At 37.1% G+C, this 23,378-nt stretch overlaps 1 protein-coding gene across 1 annotated transcript in view; it reads left to right on the top strand.

Moving 5' to 3' along the window:
* Dhc98D (Dynein heavy chain at 89D) overlaps positions 1-23,378 on the top strand; it is a 1,285,966-nt gene that overhangs the window by 1,015,875 nt on the left and 246,713 nt on the right. The window contains exons 53-54 of the mRNA XM_090406627.1: positions 6,907-7,061; positions 21,547-21,765. Coding sequence (XP_090262753.1) covers positions 6,907-7,061; positions 21,547-21,765 — 374 coding nt within the window. The remainder of the gene's footprint in view (positions 1-6,906; positions 7,062-21,546; positions 21,766-23,378) is intronic.

Here is a 23,378-nt window from a genome sequence, read left to right as displayed (position 1 = left end):
ATACCCTAGTAGGATTAATCTTACTGGAGAATTTCATAGCAATTTGAAAGCATGTACAGTGGAAGCTTGAAAAGCTGTATTATGGAGTGATGAATCATTCTACACCCTCTACCTAGCAATGGATGGGTGTGTCTGGTGAATGTCTCTTAGCAGAGTGTGTAACCCTTACTATGAAATTTGGAAATGACAGTGTGAGGATATGGTCATTTTCCTGGTTTGGCCTCAGACCTCTATTTGTGGTGCTGTGAACATTGAACTCTGAGAGGTTTCTGGACAGTGCAACACTTCCTAACTTGTGATGTTTCTATGGAACTGACCATTGTCTCTTTCAACAAGACAATGCACTGTGTCATAAGGCTGCTGTAACTGTGTGGATATGAACTTCACCACTCTCTTCTGCAGAGTCTTGTTCTCAACCCTATTGAACATCTGTGGGATGAACCAGAGTGTCGGGTAAGGTCAAGGGACATCTGCCCCACAACAGTCCAGAACCTCATTACATGCCTACAGGAAGAATGGTTCAAAATTCACATTGATTGCTTTGTGTGCTTGTGGAAAGTATGCCCTGTAGGATTGCTGTAATCATCATAGTGAAAGGAAGTCCTACAGCTTATTAAAGTGGGTACCATGGCTGTTTGTTCTTCACACTATGGTGCATGTTGACTTATTATTCATATCTTGCAGAAGTTTCAGAATAAGAGGGAGGGGAGTTTTGTGCATTGGCTATTTCATCTACTGTGAGATTTAGAAGACAGTGCATGATGTAGTTACAAGAATAGAATTCAAGGAATATAGTATTTTTAGAGAGGGGGGGAACAGAATGGGGGAGAGATTCTGCTAATAATGATAGAGGTATTGGAGCTAAAAAGAGTAGAACATCAGAAGGCCATGGGTGTGGGTAGTATGTTTGAGGCAATGTGGTTTGAAATAGAGGCCAGAAGAATGAAATATAAGATTATTACAGGAGACTTTTCAGGATCTCACATACTGAAAGGTGGATAAATGGATGGATGCTAGAAAAGATTGTAGAACTTTAAGATTCCTTAATGATACTGACAGAAAAAAGCTGAAATTCTTTGAATGCATTGAAAGAATGGAAGGAGGACTTCTCAAAATAGTAACAGAAGGTAAAGTTCCTGGAAAAAGAGAAAGTGGTAGACCCTCAATGAAATGAATGGATAGTGTGTCTGAGGTGACTAGTCTTCGGAGAGTTGAAGCCTCCAGAAAATTATACAACACAACTACGTGTACTTATTTCCTTACCGCTCAACTCCTTGTTCCAAGTTATAGCTCCAAGCTGTCTCCTAAGCTTGTCATAATCACCAGCCTTATATTTCCACATATATCCTTTCCTCACAAAAGTCTGCATATGACTAGCCACAACACAGATGATTACTTCATGCTCACTTTCACCAACTGGAGGAAAGTATGAAACCTCTCTCACAGTTACATCCTCTGATGAAATAATTCATTCCAATCTATATCTTCATAATTAAAATCACCCATACTAATTACCCTTCCTTTGTTCACTAACCCAAGTTTTTATACATTTCTTCATCACCACTCTCCACATTCACAGACCTATATCAACATCCAACTAAATATGTCTTCCTCTAAACCTCCACATTACACCACGCTGCCTCTTAACCATTGCCACAATTTCCCCCTTTCATGTCTACCTTGTGTGGACTTAATTTCTCTTCTATCATCAGCACACTCCCCTTCCCTTCTTGCCCTTTCTATCCTCATAAAAAATACTGTATCCTTCCATTTCTATTCCCGTTAAGATATCATATTCATTCAACCATGTTTTACTTATTCCAATGATTTAGGGATGAATAAACTCAATCACTGAAACCATTTCATCCCCCTTATTTCTGATTCTTCCAGCATTTGTAAACAAACACAGCAGTTCGTTTTTAGGTCTATAACCAGTTCAACCAAACCACTTGTTGGTTGTGATTTCCCCACCACACCTGCCCAATCAACTTTATCACTCACCACTTACCATATATATCTGCTCAGTCTCAACTTCTCCACCCACAATGCAATGTACTCCATCTTCATACACACATTCACTGCCACTTTCAACATCCACTCTTCCTATGCCATGTCTCCATGTCCACCCAAGGTCCCCTTCATTTCTCTGTTCCTCTTAATTTTCTATTCTCTGTTCATCTCTCACCCTACTTCTGTTTACACTGCCAAGCATTTTTGTCTCTTCAGTACCCACTCTCCTGATTTTTCCGTTCATGTTTGAAGAAGGAATCCAGAATCAGGAGGATAAGGTGATATCTGGACTATTGTATGCAGATCTTGTGGATTTCATGAAGGATGAAAAAGAGTGGTGGAGAATATCCAAAGGCCAAGATTGTGGAAGGGGTATGGAATGCTCACTATGAGGACAGATTGAAGATCTATATGTTATAATGACTGTTTGATTGGTGAAAAATAGAAGACATGATAGAAATGTAAGCTATTAAGTGCTTCTATAGAAATGATGTTGGATAATTTTTTCAATACATAGCAGGAAGGAAGAGAAAAAGGAATCATCCGCCCCCCCCCCCCTTAAATTGTGTAAGAGTGTGGATTGCAAGGTTCTTGGATAAGATTGTTGTTTGTAGGATGGTGAATTGGTGGAGTGGATTGCAGGAAGCATTTGTGAGTCCTTCATCGGTGCAAGAGCTCATGGAAAATACAATAGGTAATATGTGAATAATAATAATAATAATAATTATTATTATTATTCAGGCCTCCATGGAGTCAAAAGACTCATCGAGGGAGGTCCCTCCTAGGAAACACAAAGTCTATCATACCACTCCTTAAACTCATTGACCGTTCTCGCTCTCACCACTCCATCAGGCAATGCATTCCATGGTTCAACCACCCTCCATGCTAAGAAACCACTCCTCACCCTCTTTCTCACAGTTTCCTTTCATAATTTCCAGGGATGGCCCCTTGTCATGACTCCTTCCCACTGTTCAACCAAGCGAAAGAACTCCCCAGTGTCAACCCTGTAACCACCTCTCAACAGTTTAAAAGTCTCAATAATATCACCCCTCCTTCTTCTATCCACCAAACTCTGCAGTCCACACTCCCTCAGCCAATCCTCATAACATTGTACAGTCCCGACACCATGTTTTTTATCTGTCTTTGTACCCTTTCCACAGTTAATTTATCCCCTTCAAATCCTGGGGACCAGATCTGAGAACAATAGTCTAAGTGTAGTCTGATCAAAGTCTTATAATGATAGGAAAATCCTCCCATGATGAATTTTTGGCTATGGAGATGTCTGGGAAAATAATAGTAATAATAAAGGGTAATACAGAAATCAACAGGATCATTTAAGTAGACTCAGATTGTAGGCAAATAAAAGTATCCTTTCCTTTATGGTTACATGGTGATCAAACTTATGGAAACAACTATCATGTTATAGTAAAACTGCAGTTTAATATAAACCAAAATAATCACTTGGCATTTCAAACTTGTAATTTTGATCCATCATCCCAATCTTAACAATAATGGTGGCATAAAAATCCCAAGAATTTAGATGGCACACATTCAGCCCACTTAAGTTCTTCAAGTTTTCCAGAAAACTCTTACTTTAGAACTCTAAGCAATAATTTCAGCTCATATTGGCCTCCATCTATACTGTTTTGTTCTAATTTATATAATGAGTACTTATGAAAGTAATTAGATAAGAGCATGTTTGCCCTCTAGCTTAACGTATCCCTTAATAATTTGTAATCAAATAGATTATAATAATAACAGGACTCTAGCTTTGATGTAGCAAGGTTTTTTTTTTCACCAGAAGTTCAGGCCAGTAATTGTAACAGTTGACCAAATTACTGTAAGTTTAGCATACCATGTAGATTGTAATGTGGTGTGTTTTTTTGTGTATATGTGTGTATTCCAGATGATGACCTTGATGTGAAGGTCAAAAAGTTGCATGATTATTTTGGTTGATATTAAACTGAAGTTTTACTATAACATGGTAGTTGTTTTAATAATAAATTCCCCCCCCCCAAAAAAAGTAGTTCCCAGTTTAATATGATAAGATGTTATGTACTTATGGATGAAAAAAGTATTTATTACAATGACAGAACTAGACTATCAGGAGGCGATGGAGGAAAAACAGGGTTTTAATGCTCTGAGAACATATTGCAAAGGTCGGCATGCATAATAACAGCTCAAAACTTTCAATCACTTGTGTGCTGAAAAAACACACAGACAAGTAAAAAGAGGGAGTTATTGTTCCTCATGACTTGGATAGCGATGAGGAACAATAGGGCTACCACCAGTTTCATTGCCTGGGTTTCTTGGAAATGAAAGTGTGGTGATAATTCACAGGATTTTGAATGATCACACTTTCAGTAATGGTTGATAGGAGGAAAACAGTGGATGTAATTGAAACAAATAAGTTACTAAACAGGCTTTATAGAGCATATTAAGACATTTTTTCTGTACATCTCAAGAAAGGAAAGAGAAAGAGATTTGATCCTGGAAGTTATTTAAGAGTGTGGTTATCAAGGACTTCATAACCAGAATTTTTGCTGGAAGAGTTGTGAATGTAAATAAATTTTCTTTGTCAGTAAATAAATTCAAACAAATACCAACTAGCGAAATGTAGAAATAAAGCAGCTAAGGACATCTTACATGTGAGGCAGATCAAAGATGCTGAAGGAAGAGTATTATGGAGGGATGTGGACATAAGAAACAGATAGAAAATATACTTTGAGGGACTTCTGAATGAGGAAAATGCAAGGACTCACAGAGGAGATGGGCAGCCTTCTGAGGGGATGGTGCAGAACATCAGTAGAATGGAAGTGATGGAGGCCATGAAGAGGATGAGGAATGGAAAAGCGGTGGGCCCCGACAGAATTCCAGTGGAGGCATGGAAGGCACTGGGGGAAGAGGGCATTGACCTGCTGTGGGACCTGTTCATGAAAGTTTGCCAACAGGAAAATATACCCGAGGAATGGAGGGAGAGTACTCTTGTTCCCATCTACAAGGGTAAAGGGGATGCACAAGACTGTAAAAATTACAGAGGAATAAAGTTGATGTCCCACACAATGAAGATCCTAGAAAGGGTTCTTGATGGTAGATTGAGGGAGGAGGTGGAGATTGCAAAGGAACAATTTGGCTTCATGCCTGGCAGATCAACAACAGATGCTATCTTTGGGTTACGACAGATGATGGAAAAATATCGAGAGAAACAAAGGGAGCTACATCTGGTATTTATTGATCTGGAGAAAGCATACGATAGAGTGCCAAGGCAAGAAGTCTGGAGGTGTCTGAGGGAGAAGAAGGTGCCGGAGAAATATGTCAGGTTGGTGCAGGAAATGTACAGAAATGTGAAGACAAGTGTTCGGACCTGTTTGGGACAGACAGAAAGTTTTCAAGTAACAGTTGGCTTGCATCAAGGGTCAGCATTAAGTCCGTTGCTGTTTAATATTGTGATGGAGGTGGTGACAGAGGAGGTGAGAGAAGATGCACCTTGGACAATGTTGTATGCAGATGACATCTTGCTGTGTGTAGATTCAAGAGAAGAAGCGGAAACTAAACTGGAAAGATGGAGAAAAGTACTGGAAGAGAGAGGTATGAGACTGAGCAGAAGTAAGACAGAGTATATGTGTTGCGCAGTGGGCGGTGGCCACGAGACAGACCTGGAGCTGGAAGGAAATGTCATCAGGAAGGTGAGAGACTTTAGATACTTAGGTTCGACAGTGGAAGAAGATGGAGGAGGTGAGAAGGAAGTGGGATGCAGGATACAAGCAGGTTGGAGGAACTGGAGGGAGATGGCTGGAGTGTTATGTGATAAGAGGGTGCCGATCAATCTGAAAGGCAAAATTTATAGGACAGTAGTGAGGCCAGCTATGACATATGCTATAGAAACTGTGGCCCTGAGGAAAAATAACATTAGCAGGATGGAAGTAGCAGAGATGAGAATGCTTAGGTGGATGTGCGGTGTGACCAGAAAGGATCATCTGAGAAATGACTATGTCAGGGGAACAGTGAAAGTTACGAACTTAGGAGCGAAAATACAGGAGGCAAGGTTGAGATGGTTTGGTCATGTGATGAGGAGGGAGGACGAATATGTGGGAAGAAGGGTCATGCAGATGGATGTGCAAGGAAGGCGGAAGCGTGGGCGGCCAAAGAAGAGATGGAGGGAGCTGGTAGAAGAGGACTTGAAGATGAAGAACTTAGATGTGGTGACAGCCCAAGACAGGAAGGTGTGGAGGAGACTCATAATAAACAGTGACCCCACTTAAGTGGGAGAAGCTGCAGAAGAAGAAGAAGAAGAAGAAGAAGAAGTAAATAAATTCAAGGCACAGTAGTATGATAGGCATTGTCTGAATATATGTTAATGGGGGGAGGAGTGGGGCAAATTTCATGATGAATCTTTAGACTTCCATATGACAATGATGATGATATTTATATTACTTTTAAATACAGACAAATTGCCTTAAGAACACACACAATTTACAGACAAAAAATACTAGTGGTATTTTTTGTCTGTAAAAATACTAGTGGTGCATTTGCAGTAGACAGCATTGTGTGTAGATGATGGAGTTGTGATTGGTGTAGTTGGTGAATTAAGTGGTGGAGACAGAGATTTGTAGAGTAGGTGCCCTTCCCCCGATGAGTCTTTGGCCTCCTTGGAGGTGTTACGAAATAATAATAATAACAAAATAAACACATTCCTTAGAAAAAAATACATGCATTTTTACAAAATCAATGTCAGTAAATTGTTTTTCAATGTACTGACATTGTAAAACATCATTGCATAATAGTAAATATTCAATACTTTTTTCCATATAATTTCTACTGTTCTCAATGGGTTTCCCACCCTTGCTTGTGATTTATTTAAAATATATTCATTTAGTTTTCTGTGTACTCTTACAGATCAACAGGGTCGTCAGTTTGTGTATTTAGGAGATAAAGATGTAGATTATGATCCAAACTTTCGTCTCTACTTAACTACAAAATTAGCTAATCCAAAGTTTCCTCCTGCTGTGTTTGCTAAGGCTATGGTGATTAACTATACTGTAACAGTCAAGGTAATTTATTTTAATTTTGATCTACATTAATCTTGAATAATTACCATTGTTAGTTTAAAATATGTAGATGACATTATTATTATTATTATTACACCCCCCATGGAGTTGACAGACTCATCATGGGAGGTTCATTCAACTGACAACATATTAATCATAATGAATCTTAAAGTCCTTAACACTCCTTTAACTATACAAATAAATAACGGAAAAACTCACGTAGAAATATTATTTAATAGTATAATTTTCGCCTGTGTGTCACAGGCATCTTCAGTACAATTAGGCACAAAAATTAAACACTAACTGACAATTCCAAAAAGCGCCACGTAAGTAGCTGGTGTAAGATAACTAAAAAGGTCAATAACTTTCCTAAAAAAAAAAAAAAAAAAAAAAAAATTAATACAATAAAAAGTTAGGAAAGATTAGCTGATTTGTAAAGTACTATCTCCCATAAAGGGAATAGACGTAAGCCGTCGGATCTGTTTAAGTTAGGAGAATGAAGTAGAGTTTCACATGTTTCTTTATAAAGGCGTTCCATGAGAAACTGACTTTTGTGAAGAACTCTTGTCTTTCTCCAATGAACTCTGTGTCTAGTGAAGATGGCATGTTCTGCAAGTCCAGACTTTTCAGGTTTAAAGTATTCAATATAAGATTGGTGTTCTTCTAGCCGAATGGAGGCAGATCTTCCTGTTTGTCCGAAATAACATAATCCACAAGAGCACGGAATCTGGTAGACACCTGGATGATTAAGATGTGGAAGCTTGTCCTTTGGAGAAGCGAGAAAGGTGGAGATTTTTCTAAACGGCCGAAAGGCAACAAAAATATTCAGTGGTTTTAAAATTTTTGCTATACGTTCACTGATGCCTTGTATATAAGGGATGGTAATGCACGTTATTTCCTCTGTGTTTGAAGAGGGAAACATATTAAATCTACTCAAAGTTCTTTTAATGAAGCAATTCTTATAGCCATTAGATAGAAAGGAAGAAGTTATATATCGTATTTCTTTCTGTAAAAGATCGTCTGTAGAACAAAAGGAGTGGGCCCGATGAACCAGTGTTTTAATAGTTCCTGCCTTTTGACTGGGATGGTGATGAGATTCCGCATGGATATAGTGGCCTGTATGAGTCTTCTTTCTATAAACTGAGAAATGTAGGTTACCATCTGGTTGGCGAAGAATTAGAAGAACTTAATTCTCTTATAGATAATGTATCTACATGGAATGAAGATCAAAAGAAAAAACTTAAAACCTTCTTCGGTCGTCCACCTAGATTGTATGGTCGTCCAAAAGTTCATAAACCAGGCATTCCGTTAAGACCAGTCGTAGATTGTATAGGTTGCCCAACTTACAAAATCTCAAAATTTTTATCTAATTTACTCTCCTCTTCAACTAGAAGAACTGATACTTATATAAAAAATACTTTGGATTTTAAAAATAAATTTCAGATCTTCATTTGGACGTTTCTGATATCATGATCAGTTTAGATGTTGTTTCTTTATTTACAAATGTGCCTCTTTCGGAAAGTATTGAATTACTACAACAGGAATTTCCTTCAGACATTGTAAACTTATTTGATTTTGTAATAAATTCTGGTTATTTTTCTTTTAAAAATAAGTTGTATCAACAAATTGAAGGAACAGCAATGGGTAATCCTCTCTCTCCTGCTATCTCTAATTTCTTTATGGAACATTTTGAACAACGTATCTTTGACAATATTTCTCCCAGACCTACTCATTGGTTCAGATATGTCGATGACATTTTTGCTGTATGGAATGGCTCTTCTGATGAACTTCAACAATTTCTCAATAAGTTAAACGCATTTCATCCTAGGATCAAGTTTACCCTAGAAGTAGAATCAAATAAGCAGTTAGCCTTTTTAGATCTTCTAATTCTTCGCCAACCAGATGGTAACCTACATTTCTCAGTTTATAGAAAGAAGACTCATACAGGCCCTATATCCATGCGGAATCTCATCACCATCCCAGTCAAAAGGCAGGAACTATTAAAACACTGGTTCATCGGGCCCACTCCTTTTGTTCTACAGACGATCTTTTATAGAAAGAAATACGATATATAACTTCTTCCTTTCTATCTAATGGCTATAAGAATTGCTTCATTAAAAGAACTTTGAGTAGATTTAATATGTCTCCCTCTTCAAACACAGAGGAAATAACGCGCATTACCATCCCTTATATACAAGGCATCAGTGAACGTATAGCAGAAATTTTAAAACCACTGAATATTTTTGTTGCCTTTCGACCGTTTAGAAAAATCTCCACCTTTCTCGCTTCTCCAAAGGACAAGCTTCCACATCTTAATCATCCAGGTGTCTACCAGATTCCGTGCTCTTGTGGATTATGTTATTTTGGACAAACGGGAAGATCTGCCTCCATTCGGCTAGAAGAACACCAATCTTATATTGAATACTTTAAACCTGAAAAGTCTGGACTTGCAGAACATGCCATCTTCACTAGACACAGAGTTCATTGGAGAAAGACGAGAGTTCTTCACAAAAGTCAGTTTCTCATGGAACGCCTTTATAAAGAAACATGTGAAACTCTACTTCATTCTCCTAACTTAAACAGATCCGACGGCTTACGTCTATCCCCTTTATGGGAGATAGTACTTTACAAATCAGCTAATCTTTCCTAACTTTTTATTGTATTAAATTTTTTTTTTTTTTTTTTTTTTTTTTTTTAGGAAAGTTATTGACCTTTTTAGTTATCTTACACCAGCTACTTAGGAGGCGCTTTTTGGAATTGTCAGTTAGTGTTTAATTTTTGTGCCTAATTGTACTGAAGATGCCTGTGACACACAGGCGAAAATTATACTATTAAATAATATTTCTACGTGAGTTTTTCCGTTATTTATTTGTATAGTTATGTCTACTCACGGTTTACCTCTTTTAAAACTTAACACTCCTTGCATTAACAACACATTCTGGAAATGCATTCCATTCACTGACAATTCTCCATGTAATAAATCTACTCCTCACCCTTCTTCACCAGACTTTTACATAACCTCCAGGAATAACCTCTGGTTCTTCCCCTCTCACCTTCTACTATTTTTAAAATCCCCTCACAATTAATCTGATAAAATCCTCTCAGTAACCAAAACATCTCTATCATATCACATCTCTTCCTCCTATCCACCAAACTCTGCAATCCACATCTCTTCAACCTCTCTCCATAGCCAGCATACCAAACTCTGGATATTGTCTTAGTCACTCATCTCTGGACCCTCTCCAATATCTATACATCACTTTGAAAACCAGGTGACCAGATCTCAGCACAATAATCCAAATGAGGTCTGACCGGTGCCTTATACAATAGCACAACCACTTCTTTATCCTTGCATGTTAGATTACTTCTTATCATAGCAGCACTACGATGTGCAACCCTAGAAGTATCCCTCTAAACTTCAGTCTACTGTCAACCATCACTCCCAAATCTCTAATCTCATCCACTTCCTGCAGTACGGCACCATCAAAATAGTACACAGCCTTATATTTCTGCACTCCAAAATGCGACACTTGCACTTATCGATATTAAAACTACAACCCCACTCTTTTGTCCAAGTAAAAAGTCTATTCAAATCTTCCTGAAGGGATTCAGCATCAGCATTGAAACTTATAATTCTTCCCAACTTTATATCATCAGCAAATAACTGAAGATCCCCAGTCAGTCCACATGATATATCGTTTACAAACAAGTTAAACAGCAGGGACCCAAGAACTCTGGGTACGCCACTGGTTACCTTCTTTTTTTCAGACACGCCTCCATCACACATAACCTGCTGGTATCATTCAGAGAGCAATCTCTGATCCATCTAACCAATATAGTGTCTATTCCCATCCTCTGCAGCTTGTACACCAACTTATCCTGTGGTAATCTATCAAACACTTTTGAAAAAAAGTCTAAGAATATCACTGTATATGATTCTCCCTTATCTAACACACTTGTCATCTTATCATAAAATGCAAGTAAATTACTGAAACAGAACTTACACAGCCTTATAACTCTTTCAAATACTCTTTACAAACCCATGCTAACCTTTATAAAGAATGCCACGTCCATCAACCCAATTCTGTATTCTATTCCTTACCAATCTCTCTGACACCTTGACTACAACTGCAGTTATACAGGTTAGCCTATAGTTGGAGACTTCTGTCTTAGAACCATGCTTGTGGAGTGGTACTATTTTTCCCTCTTTACACTCCTTAGGAACCCTACCCACTGCAAGACTCATTAAATAACCAGGTCAAGGATATAACCAACTGTGGTATACATTCTTAAGCATATGTGTAGATATGTCATCCATTCCCACAGCCTTATTCACATCTAACCCAACCAACATCTGATATGCCTCTGTTTCTTTCACTTCCAATTCTCCTAATACTTGCCTCTCTTCTATATATTGTACCGGATAATTTATACCAGCATGATATACGCTGATAAAGTGTTCAGTTAATAATTCCATTATATCCTTTGCAGCTGTTAGTTTGCTGCCATGAATATCCACCAATGTTAGTCTGCCATAATTATTCTTCCTCTTGCTTGCCATGTAGTAGAAAAATTCCCTTGAGTTAACCTTGGCCTGACCAGCCAATCTCTTCTCATACTGCACCTTTTCTTTCTTTACCATGCTCGTCACTTTTCTAACCTGCACTTTATACTCTTCATGGATCTGATCACCACCAACTGTCTTGTAACTCCTCCATAACATTTTCTTTTCCAGCACAGCTTACTTGATTTCACTGTTCATCCATTTCACTTCTACTCTATTTACTCGCTTAACCCTTGGTATGCAGTCATACATTACTTTTGTCAGATACTGCCTTATGAGTTTCCATGCATTGTCAACATCTTTTCTACTCAGCAAATCTACCCAACGTGTTGATGCTAACTGACTACAGAGCATCCTATAATCACCTTCATACTGCCACATGTATTCATTTTTGCCAGTGACCTTTTCTTGTTTCATCACTTCCCAAACAAGTACCTCATGATCATTCCCACCAACTGGCGGCAGTGTCAAAACCTATTAACAACTACATCTTGTGAATTATCACAAGATGTAGTTGTTAAAACATTCACGCCTCTAGTTACTTCAATCACGTGCTGCTTAAGATACTTACCTCTCAGAAACTCGCTCTCCTTGTTCCCATACACTATCTCCTCCTTCCAGTCCTTATTCCTATAATTAAAGTCTCCCATCAGGATCACCTTCTTTTTACATGCCCAATTAATTTGCTTAAACATGTCGCAGTCAGTATTCTCTGCATTCCCCTGGCCTATAACAACATCTTTTATACTGACCTGTTTATTTTAACCTCGCCCCACACAGATTAGAAATCTTTGCCTGCACCATCAGCTTCCACATTTTGCAGACACAATTTCTCTGTAATCATTAACAGCACTTCCCCTTCCTCCTCTTATCACATCTCTATCCTTCTGGAAAATTATATATCCTTGTAATTCTATTCCTGACATCACATCCTCCTCAGACAACCAAGTTTCACTTATTCCAATTACTTTTAGGTATACCGTCTCAATCAATGCCACAGACTCAGCTGTCTTGTTTCAAATACTCCTTACATTTGTGTATAAATGTAACATTCACCATGTGTTTGAGGCCATCCTACCAGCACCAACATTCTCTATTCTATACCACTATACTGTTATACTATACCTCTCTCTTCGGTTTGACCACTCCTGTTCCCCTGATTCTGACTGTGATTTCCATTCTTACCCATCTCATCCTCACCTTTATGCATTCCACCATCTTGTACTGCTGCAACGACATCTTCAACCTCATATCCATCTTCCTTCTACTCTACAAGCTGTTGATTTGTGCTATCCTGTTTCACAGGCAGACTCTGATCATTTGCTACATTAATTTCTTGACTCTATGACATCTCAGAAAACAATCGCCTTTCTAAATGCCCAACACCAAACCCATTAAAATGTAATCCATCAGCTTTATATCATTTGAACTACTTCCCTTCAAATTCACTCCACAGATTTAGAAATTGAAACACCTTTGCCTCACACAACTCGGCCATCTTACTATTTATTATCTCCTCTCTCCTTCTCAATTCACTGTTATCATATCTGGGGAACATGCCTATGACTTTCCCAACAATACTATTGTTCTTTATCTGCTGCAACAACTTCCTCAAGTTTCTATCAATATTCTTCTTCTCCTCAACTAAGTCATTTGTGCCCACAACTACCAGTAATTTTGATGCTCGGTTATTTCTTTTTCTGCAACGCATCAGTTATTATTTGCTTTATTGTTCCACCAACAAAGCATGTTTTGTGTACTTTATTATCAATCACCAGGGGGATGTTATCCACATCATTCCCATAATCTGCTGTGTCATCCTCACAATTTTAGCAAAATGTCCATGAAATTTCAAGTTTCTATCCACCATAACCCCAAAATCCTTCATCTCCTATACCTCCTCCAAAATATCTAAAATAAGTAACATTAAACTGGCATCCCCACACATTCGCCAATTCATACAGTCTAGTCTATTTAGGTCTTCTTGCAAAACTACAACATCTGTTCTATTTCTCATAACTCTCTCCAACTTTGCATCATCTGCATATTTTAAGATTAATATAAGGTTGTGGGAATGGATGACATAGCTGCACATAGTTTTAAGGAATCTTAAAATGAGTTAGCCTTGACCTAATTATTTAATGAAACTCTTGTAGTGAGGAAGGTGTCTAAGGAGTGGAAAGAAAGCAAAATAGTTCTACTCCACAAGCAGAGAGAGTTTTTCAATTATAGACCATTTTGGGCCAGCTTGTATATTTGCACTTTTATTATGATAATAGATCGGTTGCATAGAAATTATGTTAATAAGTTTTAATAATGGCAAACCGTGAGCAGACATATAAATATAAAATTAATAACGGAAAAACTCACGTAAAAAAAAGATTACAAAAGTTGGTTCCTCATGGAATGGCTTTATAAAGAAACATGTGAAACTTTATTTCACTCACCTAACTTAAACAGATCTGATGGTTTACATCTATCCCCTTTATGGGAGATAGTACTTTATAATTCAGCTAATCTTTCCTAACTTTTTATTGTATATATAATTTTTTTTATTTTTTATTATGAAATTTATTGACCTTTTTAGTTATCTTACACTAGCTACTTAGGTGGTGCTTTTTGGAATTCTCAGTTATTGTTTAATTTGAGCTTAAAATGTACTGAAGATGCTTGTGACGCACAGGTGAAAATTATACTATTAAATAATCTTTTTACGTGAGTTTTTCTGTTATTAATTTTGTATTTAAATTATATTAATGATGTTAACTTCTCATGTAGTGCTATCATAACACCCTATATCCTCCCCCACACACTCACACCTGAGGGTACTTTCTTTACTGCTTCAGACTTTGAACTATGTTCTTTGCTTCTATTTTGTTCTAAGATTTTCCCATCTGCTTCAGTTTCTTTCATTGAAGTCATCTTGGTGCATTCCTCAACTTCTGCTTCTCTGTAGGTTCCATTTCTTAACTGTTCATAATAATGCTTTATGGTATAAACAACACCAAGAGAGGAAAAAATACATTTATTAAACTCACTAATATTTCGCTAGTTTCCTACTCAAAAATGAAGATTTTTCTATTCGATGATGATTAGCTCCAAATGAAACCTAACACTAAAATTATGGAAAACCCACTATGACAGCAAGATACCCTTATTTATCATGGTGAGCACTGAAGTAGGAAAAGAAGAGGAATAAAAAATAAAATACAAAAGGCCCAAATAATCTGTAGAAAACCAGCAAAATATTAATGAGTTTAAAAATTTATTTTTTCCTCTCTTGATGTTGTTTATACTGGAAACATTATTATGAATAATCAGCGACACTTAAGCCTCTATATATATATAACTTAAGTGTCTTTGCTGCATCTTCATCTGGGTTTCTGATTATTTGGCCAATCCACTTATTTTGTCCCATAATGTCTTGTTTGAAATTCTATTTTGCCAGTATATTCCTATTATTTTCATTAGATATCTGTTAATTAATGTAAATCTACAGTTTATTTAAATTCCTTTTGGTTAGTCTCCAGAAGACTTATTTAGTAGAATAGTCTTTACATTTGTGTTCAAGAGTCATATTTTTATTTTTATCTTGAGGTTTATTTTTTCTTTGTCCATATTTTTCTCATTGTGCTAAAGCTATTTTGGCATTTTGCATTATATATTTTTTATGTTCTCTTCTGTTCCTCCTCCACTGCTCACCACTGATCCCATATAAAAAAAAAAAAACAGGTCTTCCTGTTCTAGTGGTTCTTCCATAATTTTGATTATAGGTTTTATTTGAGGTTAGTCTTCATAATTTTAATTTTTCTTTCAGTGTATTTAAATTCCTCTTCATTCATTCATCAAATTTCTGGATGTGCATAGCATATTACAGAACCTTGATGTGAATTCAGCTATGAGATTATATGCTATACCAGGTCAAGTTTCACAAGGTTCTAGAGATTTGGCAGTACCTTTGACCATGTTGATTAATCTAAGTCTCAGCTCTGGGTAATTCTCAAGGGGGTGGAAAGAGGGAAAAGTAGTTCCATTGTATAAAGGAGGTGCGAAGACTTATGTAGCAAATTACCCTCAGTCAGCATATAAAAAAATAATAATAAAAGGTAAATGCTAAACCATGACATCACTAGTCACAGAGGAGATCTCCTAATAACCTATTAGCATAGTTACTATATTGTATGCTTAACCCCTTCATAATTATTATTATTATTATTATGCAACACCTCCAGGGAGTCCAAAGACTCATCAAGGGAGGGCATCTACTCTACAGCTCTCTGTCTCCACCACTTAATCCACCAACTAAACCAACAATATATCTGCTGCCCACCACCACCATTAGTATTTTCAGAGACAATCACAAACATCCATGCCCACGGCGGAATTCGAACCCACAGCCTTTTGGCTGGAGAGCGAATATGCTAAGCACTCAGCCAACCAGGCCGGCTGGTTAGCCAAGTTAATCTTTGTATTAACAACATACTAGCAATCATTCATCTCTTTTCACATAAAAAAAAAACTATGTGCTCACTTGTTTGAAGCATTATCATACAACTACTAGGGGTTGCATGTTACTCCGTAATGTGATAAAACTCCCCCATTAATGTACTTAAAAGTCTTTATCAAATCCTTTTCTCTGCCTTTTCACTAAGCTGTGGCATTTTTATTTCCCCACATTTTGAATACTGACATTCTTCTGTAATTATTCTTCATCCTCTTACTTATATGGATTTTCTGTGATCTGCAGTCTCTTCTGCTATGCTTTTCCTTTCATTAATCTGCTGTTTAATTTCTATTATTTGTTTTATACTCCTCACATCTAGTTATTGCCTGCTGTCTTATAACAATTTCTAGTTTCTAGTTTTACAAAATATAGTTTCACTTTTCATCCATTTCTGTCTTACCTTATTTATCCATTAGGTTACAATGTGTGCATCAAATATTTTTAATTAATTCCTTTACATTGGTCACTTTACAAATCAGTACCTCATAATTACTCTCACCAACAGATGGTAGTAGCACATACCTCATTCACAATTATGTTCTCTAAGGCTTTCACCAGATCACTCTAAAACCTCATGCTGCTTCTGTCACATACTGCTCAAGACAGCTATCCTATAGGAACTCCAGAATCTCACTTTCTTTGCTTCCATGTGCTGTCTTATCTTTCCATCCCATATTTCCATAATAAAAATCCTGCATTATGATTGCATTCTTTTAACTTCTTCATTCAATTTCTTTAAACATTTTTACGCTGTTTGCCTTCTAGTTTCCAGCCTATAGAATGAATATCTCTAGTCCTTTCTTTTAGGCTTGCACGGTGGTCCGAATGCATTTTTGGAAATTATGGAGAGAACTACCGTGTTTGAATAAAAACTTTAGTTTACTGTTACTAAAATTTTACAATTCGACGTTTCGACCTTTATGTCAAGGTCATCTTCTGGAGCGTACAAATATACACAAGGATCTGGTTCCAAGGATCTGGATGGCACACATTCAGCCAACCTAATTTGAAAGATTCAACATAAGTCAGGACTCTAGCCAATCTGCTATTGTTAGAAACCATTCTACTCCAACTGGCTGGAATGATGTTAATATATGTATATAGTAGACAACACATATAATAGGACTCTAGCATTGATGTATAATTTTTTTTTTTTTTTTTTTTTTTTTTTTTTCACCAGAGGTCAGGCCAACAATTGTGGTAGCGGTTAGTCAGTGTCTTTAACGAACCAGTATGATTGTAGTATAGCTTGTTTCTTGTGTATATTTGTACGCTGAAGATGAACTTGACATAAAGGTCGAAACGTCGAATTGTAAAATTTTAGTAATAGTAAACTAAAGTTTTTATTCAAACACGGTAGTTGTCTCCATAATTTCCAAAAATGCATTCGGATCATCGTGCAAGCCTAAAAGAAAGGATTCAGATCATCCATGGAAATGATATCCACAAGCGCTGCAATCGCTATGGTAAGCTAAAGATTCGTATTTCTCTCCTGATCAATCGGCTGGCCTTTTTAAAGAGATGCAGAGACAATAACCTCATTCCGATCTGCATCAGGCTAAAAAAGAAATTTACGTCTGCTAAGGCACTCCGTATCTATGACCGCACAGAAAAAGCAATGCTTAGAGAACAGATCCAAACAGCCCGCCGAAACCTAGCTACACACAAAATCTAGTTTCTGAATTACAATCAGAACTATCGAACTATGTTAACCCAGACATTCTACAAACACTTGAAAGAATTACTGACAATTCGGCCAAGCATACCCTGGAAAAGAACAAAGAAAAACTCAAGAAAAAATTCCACAGGTTGAAACAACAGCAAAATATGGCGGCCAATCAGAGGACTTCCTCCCCGAGAAACAACAATGAACAACAAACAAGGGAGACAAGAAGCGACCAACCACCGACAAGCAAGAACCATGTGATTAACTTATCAAGCCACACCCTGAACAACGGCGAACTCACGCTGCTGAATAAAGGACTGAACTATGCAATAGCGCCTAAAAAGGTAAACAAATTAGATTTTATCTACCACATTGAAAGAGGCATCAGATCCCTACCTAACAACATAGCAGACAAAATACGACTAGAAACCAGTAATGTCCTAAACACCAAGAAAACCATACAGAACAACCTGACTAAAACAGAATTAGCAGCAATTAAATCGTTAAAAGCCAAACAAAAGATAATAATAACGAAAGCTGATAAAGGCAGTGCCACTGTTGTCCTTGACAGGTCAACATACATACTGCAAATGAACCAACTAGTAGCCGATAACAACACATATAAAATGGTAAATTATAACCCAACAAAGAGGATAAAGGACAAAACAGAAAAACTACTAAAGTCCGTCACTTCTTGGCCACCAGACACAGTTAAAAAACTCAAACCCCACTATGCCCCCCCCCCCAGAATATATGGGGTTCCGAAAATACACAAACAAAATGTGCCCCTTTGACCAATAGTGGAAGGAATAGACAGTCCCAATTACCACCTAGCCAAGAAATTAGCGGCAACACTCAAGGAGTTGGTAGGTCATTCCCCCTCCTACGTAAAAAACACACAACACTTTATAAACATAATCAAAAACATAACACTCGACAAAGATGACTTATTAGTCAGTTTTGACGTTTCTGCCCTTTTCACTAATGTCCCCGTCAATGACACAATTCTCCTACTACAGAACAAATTTCTGCCCGACATTACGGCCCTCTTTGCCCACGTACTAAAGTCCGGTTACTTCGTGTGGCAAAACAAATTCTACCTACAAAAGGAAGGTACGGCCATGGGCTCACCATTATCCCCCCCCCAATCGCGAACTTCTACATGGAAACCTTTGAGCAAAGGGCTCTTGATTCTGCCACGCTTCGACCGACAATCTGGCTCAGATACGTTGACGACGTGTTCGCGATCTGGCCGCACGGTCGACAAACGCTAAACACATTCCTCAGCCACCTAAACAAACAACACGAACGCATACAATTTACCATCGAAATCGAAAACCAAAATTCGCTCCCGTTCCTAGACACACTAGTTACACGTCTTCCTTCAGGCAATCTATCCTTCACGGTCTACCGAAAACCGACACACACGGGCCAATACATACATGCGAATTCATATCACCACCCAGCACAAAAATATGGAGTCATAAACACCCTTAAAAACAGAGCCACAACTATTTGCTCTAACCAGCAAGCCCTGAAACAAGAACTAAAAATCATTAGTGACACATTCATAAACAATGGCTATAACAAAAATACTGTCAATAAAATACTCTATAAAACCACAACAAAAACGAATCTAGATTACAGTAAAACCATAGCCATCCCATACATTAAAGGGTTATCAGAAAAAATCAACAGAATCCTACAACATTATAACCTCAATGCCACCTTTAAACCACCCACTAAACTTAAAACCATATTCAGCTCCTCTAAGGATCCTCTCCTCCCATTAGCACATCCTGGAGTCTATTGCATCCGCTGCACCTGTAACTTACCGTACATTGGTGAAACAGGACGGACAATCCCTATACACAAGAAAGAACACATTAGACACATTAAATATAACCATTATGGTGAAGCAGGCCTCTCAGACCATGCACTCAACACCTTACACCAAATCAACTGGAAAAGCACCTGCTCCTTACACCGCACAAAAACATGGTACGAAAGAAAATTTAAAGAATCTGCGAAATCCTGATAAACAACCCAAATATCAACAATAAAGATGGTATGAAAATTCCAAGGATCTGGATGGCACACATTCAGCCAACCTAATTTGAATGATTCAACATAAGTCAGGACTCTAGCCAATCTGCTATTATTAGAAACCATTCTACTCCAACTGGCTGGAATGATGTATATAGTAGACAACACAAATAATAGGACTCTAGCGTTGATGTATAATTTTTTTTTTTCACCAGAGGTCAGGCCAACAATTGTGGTAGCGGTTAGTCAGTGTCTTTAACGAACCAGTATGATTGTAGTATAGCTTGTTTCTTGTGTATATTTGTACGCTCCAGAAGATGACCTTGACATAAAGGTCGAAACGTCGAATTGTAAAAAATTTTAGTAACAGTAAACTAAAGTTTTTATTCAAACACGGTAGTTGTCTCCATAATTTCCAAGAATATCTCTAGTATTCATTGTGTGTTATGATCCATCGAGTCAGTTTCGACTCCTGGCGACTCCACGAGCATACACTCTCCATTCCGATCTGTCCCTGATCATGTCTTTCAGAACCTCCAAGCGCACTCCAGTTGCTTCTTTAACTCCATCCACCCATCTAATTTTTAGTCTTCCTCTTCTCCTGCTTCCATCAACTTTAGCAAGCATTATCATCTTCTCCAGACTATCATTTGCTTGCATGATATGTCCAAAGTATGACAATTTTTGCTTGATGATCATAGCTTCAAGGGAGCAATCTGGCTTTATTCTGTCTATCACTGATTTATTGGTTTGCTTTGCAGTCCATGAAATTCTTAGTAAGCATCTCCAAACCCATAATTCAAATGCATCTATCTTCCTTCTTTCACTCTTTCTCAGGGTCCAACTTTCACATCCATACAGAACCACAGGGAATACCATTGCTTTCAAGATTCTGATTTTTGTTGTGAGGCTAATATCTTTATCTTTAAAGATCTTGCTTAAATTTGTCATTGCTTTTTTTCCGAGTAATAATCTTCTTCTAACTTCTTCGGTACAATAACCATCTTTATCAATTCGGGATCCTAGGAACACAAAATTGTTAACTGCTTCCGTTTTCTCCTCATCTACTTCAAAATCATTAAGTGCACATGTTGCCATAACTTTTGTCTTTGTGAGGTTAAGTTTATGATCATATTTAGCACTTTCTTCTTTAATTTTTATAATAAGTTCCTTCAAATCTTCTTTGCATTCTGCTAGCAAGGTGGTATCATCTGCATACCTCAAATTATTAATATTTTTTCCACCAATTTTAATTCCAACTGGAGACTCCTCCAGCCCTGCCATTCTTAAAATGTATTCACTGTACAAGTTAAACAGGTACGGAGATAAAATACATTCTTGTCGCACTCCTTTACCTATTGTGAAATACTCAGTTTCTCCAAGATCTGTTCGGAGAAACTGAGTATTTCACTTGTTCATAATAAAGATTCCTCAGAAGGATAATGAAATGCTCTGGGACTCCCATTGTTCTTAACACATTCCAGTTTCACATGATCTACAGAGTCAAAAACCTTGCTATAGTCAAGGAAACAAAGGTAGACATTCTTGTGATATTCATTACAATGAGTTTATTTTATTATATTTTAATAAACTCCCTCTCTGTTCTATTTCATACATACTGTGTGTGTGTTGTGTAAAATTGTGTACTAGTGTTTCTTATTCTCTGTTTTTTTTTTTTTATATATAAGTGTCCTACATTTTATTTCAGGGACTTGAAGATCAATTATTAAGTGTTATTGTAAGATATGAAAAGAAAGAGCTAGAAGAACAAAGAGAATCACTCATTCAAGAAACAAGTGCAAACAAAAGACTGCTAAAGAATCTGGAAGATTCACTCTTAAGGGAACTAGCAACATCCACAGGCAATATGTTAGATAATGTTGACCTTGTTGAAACTTTAGAGAATACAAAAATTAAAGCTACTGAGGTAAATATGATGGCGCACTATGTATTAAAATATATATTACAGTATATCACATTTCATTTAAATCTTACATTTTTAATGATAAAATAATAAAGAAACAAAATTACACTTACATAAGAAAAATTATTTAATATTTGTGCAAGTTTTGGTAGGTTTCCTAGCCATTGTCAGTACAGTTGAAAAGAGATAAAACACAATTAGAACAACACTTCAATTGCAAGTGATTGAAGATATGTGCTGTTAACTGCAGAAGGATAACTCCATCTACAACTACTAGAATTCAAAGAACTTCACTTAATAATTACAAATTTATGAAACACAGGAATGAGGAGTGTTACCTAGGATAACTTCAAAATTGAGAAAGTTTAAGGCAATCATTTTTGGCATACCATCATGCAGCTTTTATTTTTGTAATCTGAAATTCTCTCCTGTTGCCTACAAACAGCTTTCAAGCACACAGAAGGGAATACTCTGATTTATGTGTCTACACAGACAGTTCAAAATTGGAGGACCTAGTGGAATCTTCTGCTGTTTTTCCAAACAGCATTATATCTTCACAAATCCCACTAGAGTGTAGTAACTTTATAACTGAGCTGTATGCAATAGAGGTTTGCATACAGCTCAGTAATATGATTACTGATTTTGTACATATTATTACTGTATGCAATAATATGTACCAAAGTGCATAATATATTTAGACTCACAGTGTTCTCTTCAGGTAATAACAACTCTAGAGTTACAGAAAATCCAGAACTTTCTCAAATACAAATATATACAAATTCTCTCTCAGTTATGGAAGATACTCGGACGTGTGGTTCTGTTGAATTCTAAGCTGTGCTGTGAACAAAGAAAATAAACTGTAGATAGGAGGAGGTTATATTCAGACATGTTACGAGGTAGCAGTAAAAAAAAAAAGATAAGTTTTGTTATTATTTATTATACTTTTTTAGCCAAATAAGAAACTCAAAGAGTTTCATGCCGAATATAGAAACTATATAAATAAAGTTCGGCGATTCCAAGCATAAGCAAATACATGGATACTGCAGCAACTGGCCCTTTAGGTAGTGCAAGCTGAGGCAACTCATATCAAAGGTGGAGCAAGTTCCGATCACTATTCTTGATATTTACCCATAATGTGAACTTAGCTCCTAGGAGCTGTATTATTGTTCTACATTATGAGAGAAGGTCACTACCCAGACCGGTTTCAACCTTTATTGAGGTCTCATCAGTGAGTAGGTAGACCTACTTAATAATACCAAGTTTGTAGCAAACAGAACTTACATCCCTTCTATGAGAATTGCCAAGAGGTGTCCTAATAAATTACTAATTATATGAAGAGCCAAAAGCTTCAATACTGTGACATAACTTGTTTAAGTTAAGGGATATTGTTTCTTAGCCAAATAAGAAACTCAAAGAGTTTCATGCCAAATATAGAAACTATATAAAGTTCGGCGATTCCAAACGTAAGCAAATACCTGGATACTGCAGCAACTGACCCTTTAGGTAGTGCAAGCTAAGGCAACTCATATTAAAGGTGGAGCAAGCTCTGATCACTATTCTTGATATTTACCCATAAGGTGAACTTAGCTCCTAGGAGCTGTATTACTGTTCTACAT

Source organism: Typopeltis vanoorti, chromosome 16, assembly GCF_054136105.1.
Source record: "Typopeltis vanoorti isolate ZY-2024b chromosome 16, IOZ_Tvanoo_1.0, whole genome shotgun sequence".
In the NCBI taxonomy this organism is placed as follows: Eukaryota; Metazoa; Arthropoda; class Arachnida; order Uropygi; family Thelyphonidae; genus Typopeltis; species Typopeltis vanoorti.
Note: the sequence above shows the minus strand (reverse complement) of the source record. Positions and strands in the feature narration are given on the sequence as shown.